Source organism: Sinohyriopsis cumingii, chromosome 2, assembly GCF_028554795.1.
Source record: "Sinohyriopsis cumingii isolate HCF-2022 chromosome 2, ASM2855479v2, whole genome shotgun sequence".
Taxonomy (NCBI): domain Eukaryota; kingdom Metazoa; phylum Mollusca; class Bivalvia; order Unionida; family Unionidae; genus Sinohyriopsis; species Sinohyriopsis cumingii.
This window is the reverse complement of record NC_142962.1, coordinates 136,411,804-136,430,008: the sequence shown is the minus strand read 5'-3', so window position 1 is coordinate 136,430,008 and position 18,205 is coordinate 136,411,804. Positions and strand designations below refer to the sequence as shown.

The window sequence follows — 18,205 nt, the reverse complement described above, 5'->3', positions numbered from 1 at the left end:
TTTTATATTATATTATAAATTGTATTTGGGGCTCTATTATATTACCTTTATATGCATATCATTGGATATCCCATTTCAGCATATCATAAACTCTTCTAAAACCCATAAATACCATCATTGTATGCCCTTGTTTATTATTATTAGAAACCACATTAAACACCATAATCATGGCATTTCAGTACCTTTTGATTATACCATTAAAACCCTTTTTAAGTGCTGGAACATGTCATAAGGAGTTAATTTATGCTTCTCATTAAAGACATTAGAAACTGCTATGACTGTAGGTCTTGAACTATGTAGCATATTAAGACAGACCCATTAAAAGCGCTATAAACCAATCATGGGAGTAGCTGTTTGAGCATATCAGTTTCTAGCATTCAACCTGGTTAGCTTGTAGAAGTTGTTTTTAGAGAGGGAGCAGTGGAGTGATATTGCATGTTCTGGGCCAGAATATATCCTCACATACTGCTAGCAATCCTAATGAATCCAGTGCACATGAAAGGATTGATTTTCAGCCCATATGATTTGTATTTATATATACATCTATAACCCAATGTTTTGTTCGTTTAGGGAACTGCGAACAGCGAGATCGAATACACAATAGCCTCTGTTATACCTTACTCTGGTCTGTCACTTTTTTCAATCGATAGAGTGATGGGACATCTGATCAATGTGCAGTCCTTCACGAAAGAAGGAAATAATTACCAATACCAGGTATAATATTTTGTATTGTCTCTACTAGATCTGTGTTCTTTGTAAGTATTGCACTCGAGAACATGCTCTTAAAATGTTAAATTGGTAGTATAACAATGTATACGAAGGAGATAACTTTTTAAACATGAAAGAGAATGTTGATATATATGCATGTATGGATGGATATTTAGAGTTTAGCAGCACATCAGCACAATCCTGGCTATATACTTACAAACGAGTTTAGAGATCTCATAAAGGCATTGAAAGCAACGATAAACGGACAAAATGGTAAGATGTTTAAAATAATAAGTTACATTATTTAACTAGAAATCGTATTTGTTTAAAATGTTCAATACCACATTTGGAACATCATCATAGGACATAGCCACTAGTCACCTCTTACGACATAGAATAAGGCGCATTGGGCCTATTCAATATCTCCGACCCTGAGCTACATGCTGATATCTGAAAATGTCTGAACCTTTTCACAATGCGCTACCTGTTATATTTGCTGATATAAACCTTTCCAAGAACTGTGGTGGCTTTCATCAATTGTTTCAAACACAAGAGGATGATAACAAGATATCAGTAACATTGTCAACTTTGCACCGTACATCCTAGGCACAGTCCATAGACCAAAAGTAATTACTACCCTACAAAACTAGAAATGAATTCAAGCAACAATGGGGTGAGACCCGGCCCCACTTATGACTTGTATCCACCTTTTACCGAAATCAATGTTAATGAAGAAATTTTAATTACCTTGAAAATTAGGGGCTGACCTGTACAGTGATGTCATCTCACTGCTACTATTTCAAAATTCGAAAATATCAATTTAAAAACTATCTTCCTATTGTTTATTATTGGAGAAAAAAAAAACAATTCTTATGGAGTAGACAACTTGAATATTGTTGGATACATGCTGATCGTATACGTAAGGCTCATGGTCCAGTGCCATGTAATCAGTATGGGGTAGCAGCAGTAGGAAGGGGTCATCCAACCAGCCCCCCCCCCCCCCATGTTTTCTTTTATCATGTTCATGGTTCCATGGGGCAGTGTGGCTAACGGGACTCTCCATCCCATGCTGCTCCCCCCTAGGGGACTACACACTGCACAACGCCAAACAAACTCAAAAACGTCTGCATGTAGTAAACATTATGTCATCCAGGACAAAACATTACATGTTTTGAGTGCACCCCGCTTGTGTCACATCATCCGAACATACATTACTAAGTCTAGTGAGAACATCCCTATTGTTCAGTATCAGTTTCCTGTGTCATAATCTCAAGGAAGAATTTATGCTGAAAAACAGGTCTGACCTCGACCAGACTCAGGTGAGTTTGCTCCCTATCCGATATAAATAGAAAATTCATTTGAAACGGGGTAGACGGGTACAGGAATAAAATGAATTTTCTCTTTATATTGCATTGTGTAGGGGGAAAATATGATTCATTGATCTACAGCGCTGTAAACTTTATAAATTAGTTCATGTTATATGTGTGTAACTGTGTAAGTAGCGCAGTTGGTTAAATGACTGTGTTGTGTATATTTAATTTGCTTTGCTAGTTAGTTTTATTTTTATTTCATTATATGTTATTGTAATGTAACATTGTATGTTGGACTTGATCTTGTCCAAAACTGAGTTAATTTCTGCTTGACCAAAATTGACTTTTATTTTATTCATTGTAAACGACTAATACATAGCTAAATTATTCCCTCTTCGTATAGATATAAAATCAGTATGTTCATTAATAGAAGGAGTAAATATGTCTGTTTGGGTCAAAGTTTTGGAATTTCTTAAGTGAATTATACATAAGCCAGGTTATTGTTTTGTGAACATCATGATTATTCCAGAAGGTTAGTTTCCATTAGGTAATTTTTTTTTTTTATAGAAAATGCTAATTGTGACCTGAGGTCAAGTAGAGAACTATATAATCTTGCAGCTGTGAGAACTTGGTCATTCATGCTTTAAGTTTTAGTAGAATCAAGTTGTATGTTGTGCCCAGTATTTTTTTTTATACTTCGGACTGGAATCTTTTTCTTGAAATTATTCAGTTCAAGTGATTGTTTTCTCGGGAAATACAAAAGTGCTCTGATAAAATTTTTGGATATAATCTCAGGATATACCGTAAATTAAATATCAGAGCACTACTATCTCCTTTTGTAAAATAATTTTTAAAAATATTAATCACTTTGAAGTACACGTAGGTGTAGAAATTACTTAAAGACAGTACCTAACAAATAATGGAAGCCGATGATCTAAGTCATATATTTTTGATAAGATAACTAAACTCGAGGACAAGTACACGTTGATTCATCCATGGCCAACTAAATCCAGAATCGATGAGAAGTTTCAAGGAAATTGAGCAGGCTATGTCAGACTGAAATCTATGTGGAGGAGTTGGTCCTGCTTACTTGTGTCGCTGATGATATTTGAGCTAAAATGGATTGCCAATGGGAACAATGAATTATAAATCAAGAACACTGAGAACAAAATGGGCACGCTATTGTAGGTTTAAAAAAATTGCTGATCAGAATTTTTATTGGTATGTTTTAAGATTTGCATGTTCAAATTTTCAAGTTTGACCAGACAGGCATTATTTTCTTTTGCGGTCAGAGAATAATCGTCAGTACCCAAATCAATGTTTGCGATCCCGTGCAGACTACCTTCTGCAGCTATCTTTATTGGGCTGTGTTTTTGAATTTTCATGTTGAGTATTGTTAACAGTAGTTTACCCCTGGTGGTAACCACTCCAGCTATTTACATATAACAATGATTATCTGTTCCTACTGAGGTTCCACCTACTGTCAACCTGGTTATTATTCCAGTCAAACCAAGTCCCATCGTAACCGCCGATGCCATGCCTGACACAGAGCCATTTTATCGCACAGTCGATTATACCACATGCTCGGTTGTATAAAAAGAAACATTGGCGTTTCTCAGTTTGCACACATGGCATCTCCTGGGCCTCCAAGATTGTATCATGTCGATATTGTTGTGCATCGTCATTATGACAGGTAGATGAGTTCAATACAGGAGGAATAGCTGAAGAACACTAAACTTGCTTCAGTTGCTTTTAATTAAAAATAATACTTTCCAATCATCTTACCTTACCCAGCAATGCCCAGTTTTATTAAGCCGCCAACAGGGGTATTACGTTGTTTGTTTGTTTTTTCGAGCGCTTTGAGGAGAATCTGTATAAGTAACAGCTGTCCCAGTGAAATTAAGTTCTGTGTCGCTGTGTTCTAAACAGCGATAAGTACAAGCTTGAAAACTACGGACAAGAAACAGCATATCTCTACCCATCCTATCCTTATTCAATACTTCATTTCCATAAACAGCCAATCAAGCAAAACTCTTATCTTTGTTAAAATTATAAATAGCTAAGTTATAATAATAAAGACATGATTTTTTTAACAATCTTAGAAAATTCAATCACAGTAAAATATGACTGCGTTTGAGAGGAAATTACAAATTATGCGACCATACATATCCATTATGCTCTGTAAGCTTAATAACACTACCATGCCTTTATTTACCAGAATCATGAAGAACTCTGCCGGTTATTCTAGTGAAGACAAATGGACACTTCAGTTCGTGTTCGAGCACAGTAATGTCACTGAGCGCAAAGCCATTTTCTCTCACTCGTTCTTCCCATTGTGACATCATGGCACATCGCTTCACAACCAAACCAATACTACGAAATGTGCTTGTAAAATGCTCAATAGCAAGCTGTGCCACACAGTTCACATATTGGTTCCATTTTGTCTGTGATCACCCATTAGTCGTTGACGCTGGTAATAAATGTTATTATGCAATGGATTAATAACGCCACATGCATGTGCATTGTCCATGCGGGCATTATAAACTAATGTGTGAGTTATTTCCTTACATATATATATATATATATATATATATATATATATATATATATATATATATATATATGTAGTGCAACCCCGCTATAACGCGAATTTGGATATAATGCAGTCATGGCGTGGCTCCCAAAATTTCGTATATTCATTCGCACATGAAAAAAAAAATTCTTCTTCAAAGTGCATGAAATAGTGTTTAAAAATGTATTATAATTACGGAGAAGAGATCGCGTATGAATTCAAATTTAATATGATCGTGGCATGGTTTCTGAAATTTTAAATACATGTATGTGTATTTTTCTATTACCGGGAAAGAACATTTTTTTTTTAAGTAAGAGAAATAGTGTGCAAAACGTTTAATATCATTTTGGGGAAGAGTTCGCATATGAATTTTAATATAATACAATCGTGGCGTAACTTCTGAAATTTATCAATATCACCAGGTTCTTGAAGTGTTATGCCAAAATAAACATTATCGGAAATGTTACTTATTACTGGTCCATGAGTAAAGTCAGTAAGTCGTCTTTGTGATTGTCTTCAATTATTTCTGCATACAATCATTGCTCAAACAATAGCTAGCATGTGTTTCTTCTTTAACTACATACACTACCAAGCAGCAGACAATGCAGTGGTTGATAAGATTCTCACAGTTTAATAAACATCAAAAAACAAAAGCCGCCAAGATGTTTGCTGGGCTTGGTGGTGTTATTAGACGCAATCAGTTGACCAGTAAATAATGTCCGCTTTATTAAAGGCACAATAGTGCAGCTGAGGGTGAATTTTCCTGCAAAAATGTTGGGACATTTATGTATATCAACTGATTAAATACTATTTAAAAGGCAATTATGGGGTAATATCAAGTACGTAGGGATTCTCGTTATGAAATACGAGCTCTCTGAAATTTTCGTACGTAGAGTAACGAATCTATCGTCTCCATGTTGAAATCCCGCTCGGCAGTGATCGGCAGATCCCGAATGAATAACACACATAATTCCGGTGACCGAAATTTGCATAATTATAGACCACATTGTAAACACTGAAGATGATGACGTAAAACACAACCACGCTACGAGACCGCCCAAAATGTCAACAACGGTGAGTACGATCTTCTTCTGATCTCGTTCTTTTCTTCTTATCCTTTTCCTTTCTAATTTTAATTTTGAGAGGAAACAATGAAACGTATGTTGAACTAATTTTATAGTTATATTTCAAAGTTTTTGTGGTATGAAAATAATTTAAATCGACGTGCTCTGTACAGTATTGCAAAAACCCACAGGTACTCACTCTATTTCTTGCCCAGTAGAATTCGTACTCTCTCACGTCCCCACCACTCAATTTTATAATTTAAAAGCATCAGGGATATTTAAAAATGCTCAAAACTGAGTAATTTCATTAATCAATTTATAAATTCTAACCAGATTGTCACCAGTGGACCCCTAACACCCATCTTTCTGACGTTTCAGACAAAGCGGAAAAGAATTTGTGCGCTTCTCCAAGTTGATACTTTACATACACAAGGTTTTAAATAAGCTAATTTTTTTTTAAATCTGCGACTAGAATATGGAATCCAGGTTCAAAACTCGAGGCCAGATCATAAAAAAGTACACACACACAAACGTACAGTCACTTGTCAGTTGAAGTTTGACCACAGTTTTATTCTTGCACATGTTTATTGGGTATTGTGCACGCTGAGTAAATAGACACATAGACTTTGTTTGGTGCCCATTCGAGGAAAGTAGGGGCCCTTTTTAAATTTTGGATCCCCACCCCACCCAACACTTGACCTGATCCAGCCCCAAAAAACTTCCATCAAATCACAACCTCTCATGTATTGATTTCTGATCCAAAGTTAGCACTATATTCCTATAAGTAATCATGAATATATTAGTTGTCAAATTATGAAATACTTTTACATATTAAAATTCATTAGAGAGACTTAAATCAGCTCACTTTCAAGCTCAATTCTAGAGCGACCTTTAAGAGGAAGAGGGAGAGGAAGGATGAGGCATGGAGCAGGAAGTTGAAAAACCAGAGGGGGGAGAGGAGGAAGACATGCTGTGCAGCCTAAAAACTGAGCTGACCAAGCTCTACACATAGTTCAAACAAGGCAGACAAGAATGAGGGTAATTGTTTATTTATATCTTGCAAAACAAGTATTGATAGATATTGAAAAATGGTTGGTACTGAGTAACTTGGCAAAGACTCTAATATCTATGTCAGTAGTGTTTTGCACAACTTAGAAAATGCATACTTGTATTAAAGGATTAGTTATTTTACCAAACAATGTATGTTTAAATTGCTTTACTTTTTGTTGCTACTCAATACCCCACCCCATATGATTTGATAAAGGAAGACCATGCACAGATACAATAGAAAATACAGAGGCCACCTCATTTATATGGCCACCTTATATAATACCAAAATGGCAAAAGTATTATGGAGACAATCTCATACAGTACCCCGTTGCATGATGAAATACATATAATTGATATGAAACTAAATACAAAAGATTTTAACATGGGTCAGTTAAATGTACAAGGTATAGTGGAAAAAAATAGAACAGATTAAGTTAATGTTGTCTTCCAAGGAAAATAATATGTATGTTTTAGGACTCACTGAAACCAAATTAAATGCTAACCACAATGATGATCTATTTCACTGTCAAGGCTACAATAAACCATTACCCAGGGACAGAGAGACAGCGGGGGGGGGGGTCTTGTATACATTACAAGATGTAAATACAGAAAAGCAACCTGACTTGGGGTCACATGAAATTGAGAGTATTTGGGTGGAAATTTCTCAGAATAATGCAGAATCATTCCTAGTTGGTTTCATTTTTAGGCCACCTTCCTCCAAAGCAATTTGGAATGATAACTTTTTGAAACAAATAGAAAATGTTCTTGCACAGGAGAAAGAAACATGTATACTCTGCGATATAAATAAGGACCTTCTCAATGCTCAAATAAGGAACAACTGGATGGAATTTATTGAATCATTAGGCCTAGACCAGCTGGTAAATGAGCCCACAAGTGTAAAAGAAATATCAAGCACTCTTATTGATCACATTTATACCAACCTACCAAACAATGTGGCTTATGTTAATGTACCAAATGTTGGTCTTAGTGACCACTATCCTACTTTTTTGACAATAAAGGTTAAATGCAACAGAAATAGGAAAAATACACACAAAACTATCACTTACAGATCTTTCCAAATTGAAGTAAATAACAATTTCAAGATGACCTATATAAAGTTCCATGGAATATTATCCAAAATTTTGATGACATATGTGAAGCTCTAAGGGTGTGGACTGATTTATGGATGTAGTCTCTAAGCATGCACCACTAAAAGTACATTGAGTAAAGTATGAAATCCAATCTAACTGATTTACTACTGAAATTCTAGATACTATGAAGACACGAGACCAATTGAAGGCTATGGGAAACCATGCACAATATCAAGTATGGGGAAATAACATTACAACTATGATTGAAAAGGCTAAAAAAAACTTTTTATCAATCAATACTTGAAAACACAAAGAGCAACACAAACTCCCATTTGGAAAGTCTTCAGTGAACTCACTGGAGTAACACACAAAGATCAGACAAATAAAATTCACTCACTTCTGGTAAATGACACAAAAGTCACTGATGACACTGACATTGCAAATGTTTTGAGTGATTTTTTTTTTCACTAACGTTACCACTAAGTTAAAAGAACCAGTGATAGAAAACGACTATAATGATCTGAAAAAATCCCTAAAGACTGAATCCGGTTTAGAAAAGCCAAATTAATGTACATGATATCCAATAATAGTGCTCCTGAATATTTACAATCACTATTTCAGTGTAGGCTACCTGGTAATATTCCACACCTGTGATCCATGTCTACCAAACAGTATAAAATTCCCAAACCAAATAGGAATTATTCAAAAAATGTTTCCAGTACTCTGGAACTTTGCTCTGGAATAGTATTCCAGTTGACATTAGAAATGCCAACTCTATTTCCTTCTTCCAAACCAATATATACAGCGGCTTCAGAGATATACTTAAAATGGATAAATTCCTTTGTATGAGGGCCTAAAGGTAAATTAGCTAAAATCATTTCATATATAGATATTAGTGGCATACAAACATTCAATACTATTAAGGTCAACTTGCTCTTTTTTCAGTTTAATTAATAAACCAACTTAAGTAATACATTTATTAGTTTTATTTTTTTTAAAATACAAAATGGTAACAAAAAGTCTTACTTTGGAGTTCAGCAATTAGACCTGACTAGATTGCAGTTTTTTTTTTTTTAAAATTAGACCTGTACAAAAATCATAAAGCCATTTAAGTCTTGTGAAATAAATACTACACTTTTATTCTTCTGTTTTAAATATAATGCATGCCTTAATGTGTATTTCTAAAGCCCCAAAATATGTTAAGATAATACTATATATGCACTATCATGATAAATATAAGGACTTAATATTCCTAAATTGTTTTATTTATCCAGAATTTAGACTGACTTGAAGGCTTGCAAGAAACTTTTTTTTCCTTCATGTCTGATCTAACATTTTTGGGTAAGAATTTTAATTGCCCAATCTGCTTGGCATTCAGTTTTTCCACCTTTCAACTGGTGATTACTGCAAATGATTTCTGTATAACAAATTTACTTGATTCAATGGCAATTTTGAAACTTCTTTAATTCTTTCAATAACTTTTATATATTCCTTGAGCGTGTTATTGCCAAAGCTTAACATTTTTATGTACAAAATATATATCACAAAAGGTATGAATAACTTGACAGGTATGTTGGCTACATTACAGAAAACCTCTTTCTGTATACAGGATATGTGTAGCACATGCCTATGAATGTACAACTTGCACTTTGTACCAATAAAATCAAAATACTGCATCAATTTACACACAGAATTAAAACTTTGATAGTTACTCTTACAATACAACATTTACAATGAATTCCATTTCCAAGGTGGATTCTCAAAGATTGATAATTGATGTACATACATGATTGTTATAAATGTTATTTCTTTGCAACCACTGTGAAAGAATTTTAAAATTGTAAGCCGTCCAAAAACAGACATGCATACATATGCAAATGATAAGGACTTTGTTTTAATTTACAACTGATACTCATCGAGTAGATTCTTTTCATTACCTGATTTCAATGTGGGTACCTCACTATGCTAAACAAATCTAAGCTGCAATCAGCCATCCCTATTTGATCCCAATCCAGGAGTCTCTGACTTCTAGAAATGCTCCCCAAAAACTTTGAGCTGGCCTTTTTAACATAAACTATCAGTTCTAGTTGCGATGGAACTCTCAGTTTTCATGTCAAAATAAAACCATGTGCAGTTTTGATCCATGTGTATTTTACAGTGGAATTTGCTGGTCGAAGATGAATAACATTTGAATAAACGCATGTTCCTATTTTTTTACATATATTCTTTACATGTTAGAAATAGCATATTACAAATTGGAATAATTTTTCAGATTTTTCAGGATCTAATCCTTGATGAGGCTGTACTTGCCTTGTCCAGGATGTACAGACGGAATGTTCTTGTCCTCAACTATAAAGTTGACTTGATGAGTGCCAACAGTCATGCTCCCTATAGGCAGTTAATACTACAGCAACATGGAAGGCTTGGGTCTGGACAGAGACATGTAATTCCCTCTTGCTGTTTCTGGCAGATACATGACAAATATCCAGATGGACAATACACTGGCTTCATTCCCTCCAGGCTTGCATGAACTTAATCACTTTCTTGTATGTATGAGTTTGTATCTAAATGAATACAATTGATTTTATTCATTGTTTTCTTATAAATGCACATAATATTGCATCAAACATATTGCTTTCAGATTTTTTTTAACACCAGTCTATTTCTGCCTGTGAGCACGAAGATCATAAATAATCAGTATAAAAAGTTTTCAGCAACTGCAGATACATTATACATTATTTTATTTTCAACTACTGATTTTTCGGGATATTATATAAAGTGTAACCTATCCAGACACCTCCATATATAAGACACTGTTTCATATTTTACATAACTAAAATCAAGAGATCTTCTCCTTCACCACACCAAAACTAGAGTTGATGGTGGTTCTTGAGGTGCAGGTTTCTACAAATTCTCCTGGGATCATCTTCCTTTAGTTCTTTTCTCTTCTGCATACCCTGCTTTCCCTCAGGTTGACACTTTTTTTTTTATAACATCGATGCCTGTTTTAAAGAAAATTTTATTTTCTTAACATGTGTGACAAGCATCCCCATGCTAACCCATATTAACTTTTTACCCAATATTAGAGCCTCATGATCAGTTCCCAAGAAGGAGTTGTTGAGGTGTTGTTTTTGTTCTTATTTGTTCTATCCACAAAATACTATGTGAGACAGGATGCATTTTTGCCCATTCCTTCAGAAAGCAACATGTTTTCATGAACAGGTATTAGCTAGTAATCATCATGATGACAGCATCTATCCCAAATGTCCTGAGGATATTCCATAAACCCCATATATCCTTAATAAAGTGTGTCAGTCCTCTGGGAAAGTGCTATACATATCACTGGATCTAATTATTAGACTTGCATTGCTCAAATCAAAATAAATATCCACTAGAATGATAACAATACTAATTACAAGATCTGTATGCATGAAAATATTAAGATTCCTTACCACAAATATAAATGTGTGCCGATTGTTACAAAATGACTTGTATCTAATACAAAGTTTTCATGACTTGTACATGTGAATAATATTCCATTCGTCTGATTTCCAGGCAGGGATCATAATGTACAATCAATATATAAAATTAGTTCTAATTTCCTGTAGTGAAACAAGCTTACACTATCTCCCCTTCTTTGTTTCTCATTACACCTCAGCCACCTTGGATATTGTGATCCAAAGCAGTTAGCTCATTCCTAATCCTGTACACAGGAGGGATGTATGAAAATCTCTTGGCACTGTACATCATGATCTGCTGATGAAAAACTTCAAGCTCAGCAGTGCTTCTGCAATTATCAAAAACATATATCTTGTAACATGTGTTATTTGTAATCTGCTAACAGATTAATACAATTATTAAATAATCATTACTGTTAGTAATTTTTGCATACATAAAATCTTTACTGAGGTGTTTATTGATAGAGTGTCATGGAATTGTTTATACCTGATGTGCATGTATTATACCTGAAATTACCAAAGACTTGAGAAGGAGAGTCACTATACATGTATCATGTGCACACATCTTATGAATTCTAACTTATTCAGATCTTCAAATGGTAAATATATACAGTAATTTATTATTAAGTTGAGAATAAAAACATTTAAAGTGGTCTTCACATTTTTCTTTTAAATACCATGCAATTGTTGCAATCCTGAAATGGCATACCTGAAATTTAAGTAATACTCCACTCTGTTTAGAAACATTTGGTCCAAGAGCACCTGTGCCAAGGTTTTCAGCACTTTGGCTTCCTTCTTGGGATCAACTTTATCAAGCCAAGGCTTTGTCCACTCTTCATTCTCCAGGTAAGGTTCATGAAGACATTTATTAATGCCTTGGCCACGTGAGAGGTTTTACTCGTGTGTATTGGTGATGTGATGTAGGACACTCAAGATACTCTGAAAGAATGCCACAATCAATACCTTAAACACCTAAAGCTGGTTTCTTTTGTCATGGTGACCCCATATTGATAAGACAACTTGAGTTATATCATAAAGCGAAAGCTACATTGTAGAACTGGCTAATAGTTAACGTAGCAGGATTCAAATTTGCTCAGATCATTGTTCCTTCAATATTCCACATTACTCTGACATTTCAAATAAATTACTTTTAATAAACTACATACCTAGAAGATTTGGTGATGAATATATATGGATAAAATATACATTAAAAGAAATCAAAAGATAAGGATTATGCACTGTAATTTTGATTTCATACAAAAGTATACAATAGCAAATGTTTACATATATGTTTCAAATAAAAGGACTGAAAACTTAAAAAGAAATAGTCCATAGCTGCTAGCAGTCTTGCATGTAAATCAAAACTGGTTCATGTCTTGGGACCATTGTAATAAAGCCATATTATCCATTTGTTTGGCAACCTTGAAAAGTAAAATAAAGTTAAAAATGCATGAAGAGCAATCATCAAAACAGAAACAGCTTTTAAATTCCAAAAGTTTTATAACAATAAAGAGTGAAAACCAACAAGTCATTTAATTCCCAAGAATAAAAAATGAAATTTAAAAAGAACTTACAGTATTGTGAATTCAATCCCAAATAAGTTATATAACCAGTCCTAATGAATAAAGTTCTAATGAACTGCCAGTGGTTTCCAAAAACAAACTTCAACTGTTATCTCAGTATTTTGTTTTTAAATTAAATATGTCTTATGTGCATTCATCATGAGCTAAGTGGATAGATGGGAAGAGGGTGTTAGCAAGAACTGCATGTGGGACATAGATACATGTATAAATGGGAAACGGCATAAAGAAAGCATACGAGGCATGTAGACACAATTTCAATATACAGTCACTGGTCCTCTAAGTATTGAGTGAGGGGAAAAAACACAGCTGTGATTATTGGGTTAGCCAGCACAGCATACTGGAACTTTTTTGCATAACCAAAACAATGACAGTTCAAATTATGCCTTTTTTCTATCCATCAGGTGGCACAGTTGAAATACTCAACCCCACTTCTGAGTTTGTGAAATTCAAGGTTTTTTTCGAACTCAAACTAAGAAAAGCATGAAGTGGGAACTCAACCTGCTGGCAGTTATAATAATGTCCTTTATCAGCATTGCATTTGTTACATCATTGTTTTCAGCAGAATGACAATTGTAAGACAACCCACACCCACACAAAATCTGCAAGAAATTTGTCATTTTTACCTTCCTGATTCAGTAGCAAATACTTCAGATGCTGAAGGTATCTTCATTCTCTCAGTATATTGCAAAAGCACTTGGCCAGGTGTTGATGTGAAGCATGAAAATGTACTGGCCATCGGTTCTGTATGCTTGGGTTCATCTTTTGCTATATTCTTTGTAACTTTGTAACTAAAAATATGAATTAAATATTAATTTGTATTATAATTTATGTTTTAAATCTGTTTCTTTGTGCACTGTGTTAAACACTTAGAACTGAAATACTTCATTTAAGCAAGAATACATAATATTAGATCTAAAAAAAATTCACATCAGTAAAACTAACTTGACTGCAGCTCAAAACTTTAACTGATAACAATCTGCCAGTCATATATTCTGGTAGCACTACAACATCCTTTCCTATCATGACTAGAGATCCTTTTGTAACTGTAGTCAATACAGTGCTTTATAATAGATTTACTGGTAGCTGAAAGATGTACAATAAAATCGTAGCGTCCAGCCTACTGTAAGCATGAGATAAAAATTGTACTGGATCAGTTCTACATTCAGATACAGAAAACCCTATGTACAGATCAACATTAAACATGTATTATTTGTTCCATCACGTTTACATGAAAAGGTTATTAAACTTTTATGCAAGTAATGTGCATGTCACATTAACCTAAGGTGTGTGCATGTATGTGTGTGTGTGTGAGAGAGAGAGAGAGAGATGATATAAATAATGACAACGCTTGTAAATGTATCTAAGTTCCCTCGCCGAAAACCCCTGTCTCACGAAGATAATTGACAGGTGTACAAAATTACCTTATGAGCACGCTGTTATAAAAAATAAAAAATATATTCCAACATACAATACACACAATGCAGTCACCGAGTGAAATATTGATCAGCCGATCACATCTATTTTGGGAATATTACAAAGCAAGTCCTTGTGCAAACATTGTATTAATAAAACAGTGTGCTTTCAAACATACAGTAGGAACAAGATGTTGAAAAATGGAGAACACTTAAACATAGACATCACAGGCACTTGATTCTGGGGAAACTAATGTGTATCACCATATAACACTGACATTGGCCTCCCTGTCCAACAACTTCGCCATTTCAGTGTCTGATACCAGTCCTAACTCTTACATCAATGCTCTCCATTGAACAAACTGGTCCCCAAGACGAATCCTTGATAAGTCCTGCTCGGTTTCTCTGACAGTTTTTCGACGTTTCTTCTCGGAAAGCGACAAGCGCGGGCGACCTTTACGTTTTTGACTCTCACGTGTGTCTGCCATTTTTGTTTATAGTAGATATTTAAATTACAACCACGTGACTCATAACCCGCCCACTGGACGAAGATGACGTATACGTTTTTGTGGTCACGTGAGGCTTCCGTAACAGTTCGTGACCTACAAGTTTCAATTAAAGCGGGCCTCCACAAAAATTCATTTTCTCTCGTTTATTTATCTATTGCCCAATTTAATCTTCTCAAACTCTAGGTTTTTTTTAATTATTTCAGCTTATAAGTCGACACATTTCACTAGTTACATGATCTGTAACATTCACAAAATTACAGACACTCTGCACTATTGTGCCTTTAACTGGAAATTTAAAAGTTATGAAATTGTACATGCGTTCAACTGTTAATTTTTTTATTAAAGAAAGTGACTCGTGACCATTGCAGGCATACTGCACTTAGTTCTCGGGTTTTACATGTGTATGGGGTTTTCTTATGAATTCGTTATTAATTTCCTATTTTTTGTTAAAATTTATACCGTTATGGAAAAGCCAGTTCACAAACACAATTTGTGCTCTGCACTTCACGCAAAAAAAAAATTTGTTAACATTTTTGGGAAGAGAACGTGTATGAATTCGAATATAATACGATCGTGGCATGGTTACTGACATTTAAGTGTATTTTTCTCATACCCGGAAAAATACTTTTTTTAAAGTACGAGAAAGTGTGTGTAAAATTAAAATGTTTATTATCATTTTGGGGAAGAGTTCGCATACAAATTCTAATCTAATACGATCGTGGCTTGGCTTCTGAAATTTAACAATTTCACCAGGTTCTTAAAGTTTTATGTTAAAATAAACATTATCGGAAACGTTAATTATTACTGATCCATGAGTAAAACCAGTAAGTCGTCTTTATGATTGTCTTCAATTAATTCTGTGTATAATCGTTGCTCAAACAATAGCTGACATATGCTTCTTCTTTAACTGCATACACAACCAAGCAGCAAACAATGCGGTTGTTGATAAAAGATTCTCACAATTTAATAAACATTACAAGAAAAAACGAAAGCCGCCAAGATGTTTGCTGGGCTTGGCGGTGTTATTAGACGCAATCAGTTGACCAGTAAATAATGTCGTCTTTATTAGCTGGAAATTGAATGGCTATGAAATTGTACATGCATTCAGCCAAAAAAATTTTATAAACGTGACTCGTGACCATCACAGGCCTACTGCACTTAGTTTTCAGGTTTTTCATAGGTATGGTTTTTGTTTATGAACTCGTTATTAATTTCCTATATTTTATATTTAAAAAATATTTTACCGTTATGGAAAAGCAAGTTCACAAAAATGCAAATCGTTCTCTGCACTTTGCGCAGTGATTAGTAGTTTTCACGTTTGTTTCTATATTCACAAAATCTGAAGTAAAAGTTATATGCATGCTGAAAGCATGTGTTGATTGTTAATTATTCTTGCTGTAGTCGTTCAAACGAATAGGCATAGAAGCGGTAATTATTGGAAATTTGCAGTGGATAAATGTACACGGAAACGCATATGAGAAAATGTTAGCAGTATGAAATTTGTACAGACACCATTCATAGACCCTGGAACGTAATGAACCGTACACGTACTTCGTCTTTCTTAATCTAATTTTGCTGATAATTTTTCCCATTGAATTCAGACACATAATGATGTGTGACAAAATTATTGAATAGTTTAAATATGTATGCAATTTTGGCAATATAATTACGTGTATTATGGATTAATTGCAAGGTCCGATGGTACGATATCAGACGGCAAGTAAACGGTGTTGATACTCTGTTCATGTTGCATATTAGACGTTGAATTCAGACACAATGATCTGGGAATTTTTATATATTAAATGTTGTAAATATGTGTGCAACGTTTCAATGGAATTATATGCATTATAGATGAACTGCATGCCACGACGGCATGATGGTAAACAATGTCGATATTCAGCATACACATTATACATGAATATGTGCCAATGAGTTGTTCTCTGAAAAAGTAAAATACTGTAAAACCTCCGCAATACGCAACCCCGATATTAACAACGTGATCCAATTTTTGGGACCCCAATTATCGCATTATAGCGGGGTTCCATTGTGTATGTGTGTGTGTGTGTATATATATATATATATACACCCAATATGCAAGTATTTATACCTGATACCATTTAGATCATTGGTATATGAGTTTCCAATGTAGTTCGCGACCTACATGCTGCTTGCATAATGGAGATTTCCCGTGCACACCAACCCAACATTGGTTACATGGAACCACCTTTTCTCACATGATCAGAGTTTATCCAACAATATTCTTTGACACACGAGGAGCCATGCATATTTGTTTTGTTTTTTTCAGTTATATATAATAGTAATATAGTTTTTCAATTGATATTTTTGGATTGTGGAGTAAGTAGCAGGGAGGTGACATCACCGCACAAGGTAATTCCCTCCCCCCACCTATATTTGTAGTCTCAAGGTAATTTGCATTCTCCATTAACATTGATTTAGGTCAGCTGGTGGATAAAAAAAGTTCTAAGTGGAGTGTGGTCACCCATCACCACCACCGTCCGTTGCTGCTTGACAGTTTTGTTTGTAAGACTATTTTGACATATCAAGGACAAACGTTACTAAGCAACATATCATTATAGTAATAATAAGAGTTTATGACTCGTTCTCACGTTTTGTTATTCAAATAAAATATTTTATTTTAACAACATTTTGCTTAATTAAAAGACGTTGCAAGGCATGTATTTTCATGCAAGAAATAAAAAGATATATATATATATATATATATATATATATATATATATATATATATATATATATATATATATTAAAATGAAGATATACTAGAAACTAGAAAAGGAAGTAATCGCAGATATCCATGGTATTTAATTCTAAAAATGTTACTTTTGCACCTAAAACCCATCATTCTAATCATCCATTGGGGATGCATCCAGGATCTAAAACCTTCATTGTTATAACTAATCGTCATGGAGCATCGTCATAAAATTATATTACCCTCTCTTAAAAAGAGTAAATAAGAGATTTTAAATAATGTCCAAGAATGAGCATCTCTCTCTGTCTCTCTCTTGCTCGCTCTCTCTCTCTCTCACAGAATCTGTGTAAGAGAAGTATGGAACTCGGACCACAAGGAAAACTGATGAGGACAGATAGACGGATGGATGAACATATTGTCCATCAACTTATACTCTCCTTTTCATGACATGTATTAATATATGAGAGCATATTCCATAATTGTAACTGAAGTATAATTAAGAAATTTCAGTATAAACCAAAAATATTTTCCTGGACTGTGCCTTTGGTTAACTAACATACTTCTATGTGAATGATGACATAATGATTAAGGGGCGTGCATTCGCTTCACTTGGTGATACCGCACATTTTAGCTCATTGGGAATACCGCTGGCTTTAAGGTATCACGGTACCAATTGTTTTTCCATATACCTCAATGCTAATGTTTTGTGAAATAAATATA

The 18,205-nt window shown here is 34.3% G+C and overlaps 3 protein-coding genes across 5 annotated transcripts in view; 2 read left to right on the top strand and 1 right to left on the bottom strand.

Moving 5' to 3' along the window:
• The window catches only part of LOC149805906 (cadherin-99C-like), a 148,808-nt gene that overhangs the window by 119,189 nt on the left and 11,414 nt on the right, over positions 1 to 18,205 (top strand). The window contains exon 29 of one of the 2 annotated variants that reach the window (XM_089950669.1): positions 571 to 714. The exons of the other annotated variant lie outside the window; for it this stretch is intronic. Within the exon in view, the coding sequence (XP_089806795.1) occupies positions 571 to 714 (144 nt within the window). The remainder of the gene's footprint in view (positions 1 to 570; positions 715 to 18,205) is intronic. 2 annotated transcript variants of the gene reach the window in all.
• Positions 735 to 11,906, top strand: LOC149805908 (P2X purinoceptor 7-like). Its single transcript, XM_089950673.1, has 2 exons — positions 735 to 6,692; positions 10,068 to 11,906. Exons 1-2 carry the CDS (start codon positions 6,687 to 6,689, stop codon positions 10,323 to 10,325), a joined length of 264 nt encoding a protein of 87 aa, XP_089806799.1. The 5' UTR covers positions 735 to 6,686; the 3' UTR covers positions 10,326 to 11,906.
• On the bottom strand, positions 11,449 to 16,069 carry LOC149805907 (uncharacterized). Of its 2 annotated transcripts, XM_089950671.1 has the most exons (4): positions 14,588 to 16,068; positions 13,460 to 13,624; positions 11,963 to 12,674; positions 11,449 to 11,582 (listed from the first exon to the last, which is right to left on the bottom strand). In XM_089950671.1, exons 1-3 carry the CDS (start codon positions 14,734 to 14,736, stop codon positions 12,623 to 12,625), a joined length of 366 nt encoding a protein of 121 aa, XP_089806797.1. In that variant the 5' UTR covers positions 14,737 to 16,068; the 3' UTR covers positions 11,449 to 11,582; positions 11,963 to 12,622. The 2 variants fall into 2 exon arrangements, with proteins under 2 accessions (XP_089806797.1, XP_089806798.1); XM_089950672.1 differs by lacking the exon at positions 11,449 to 11,582 and having other exon boundaries at positions 12,050 to 12,192; positions 14,588 to 16,069.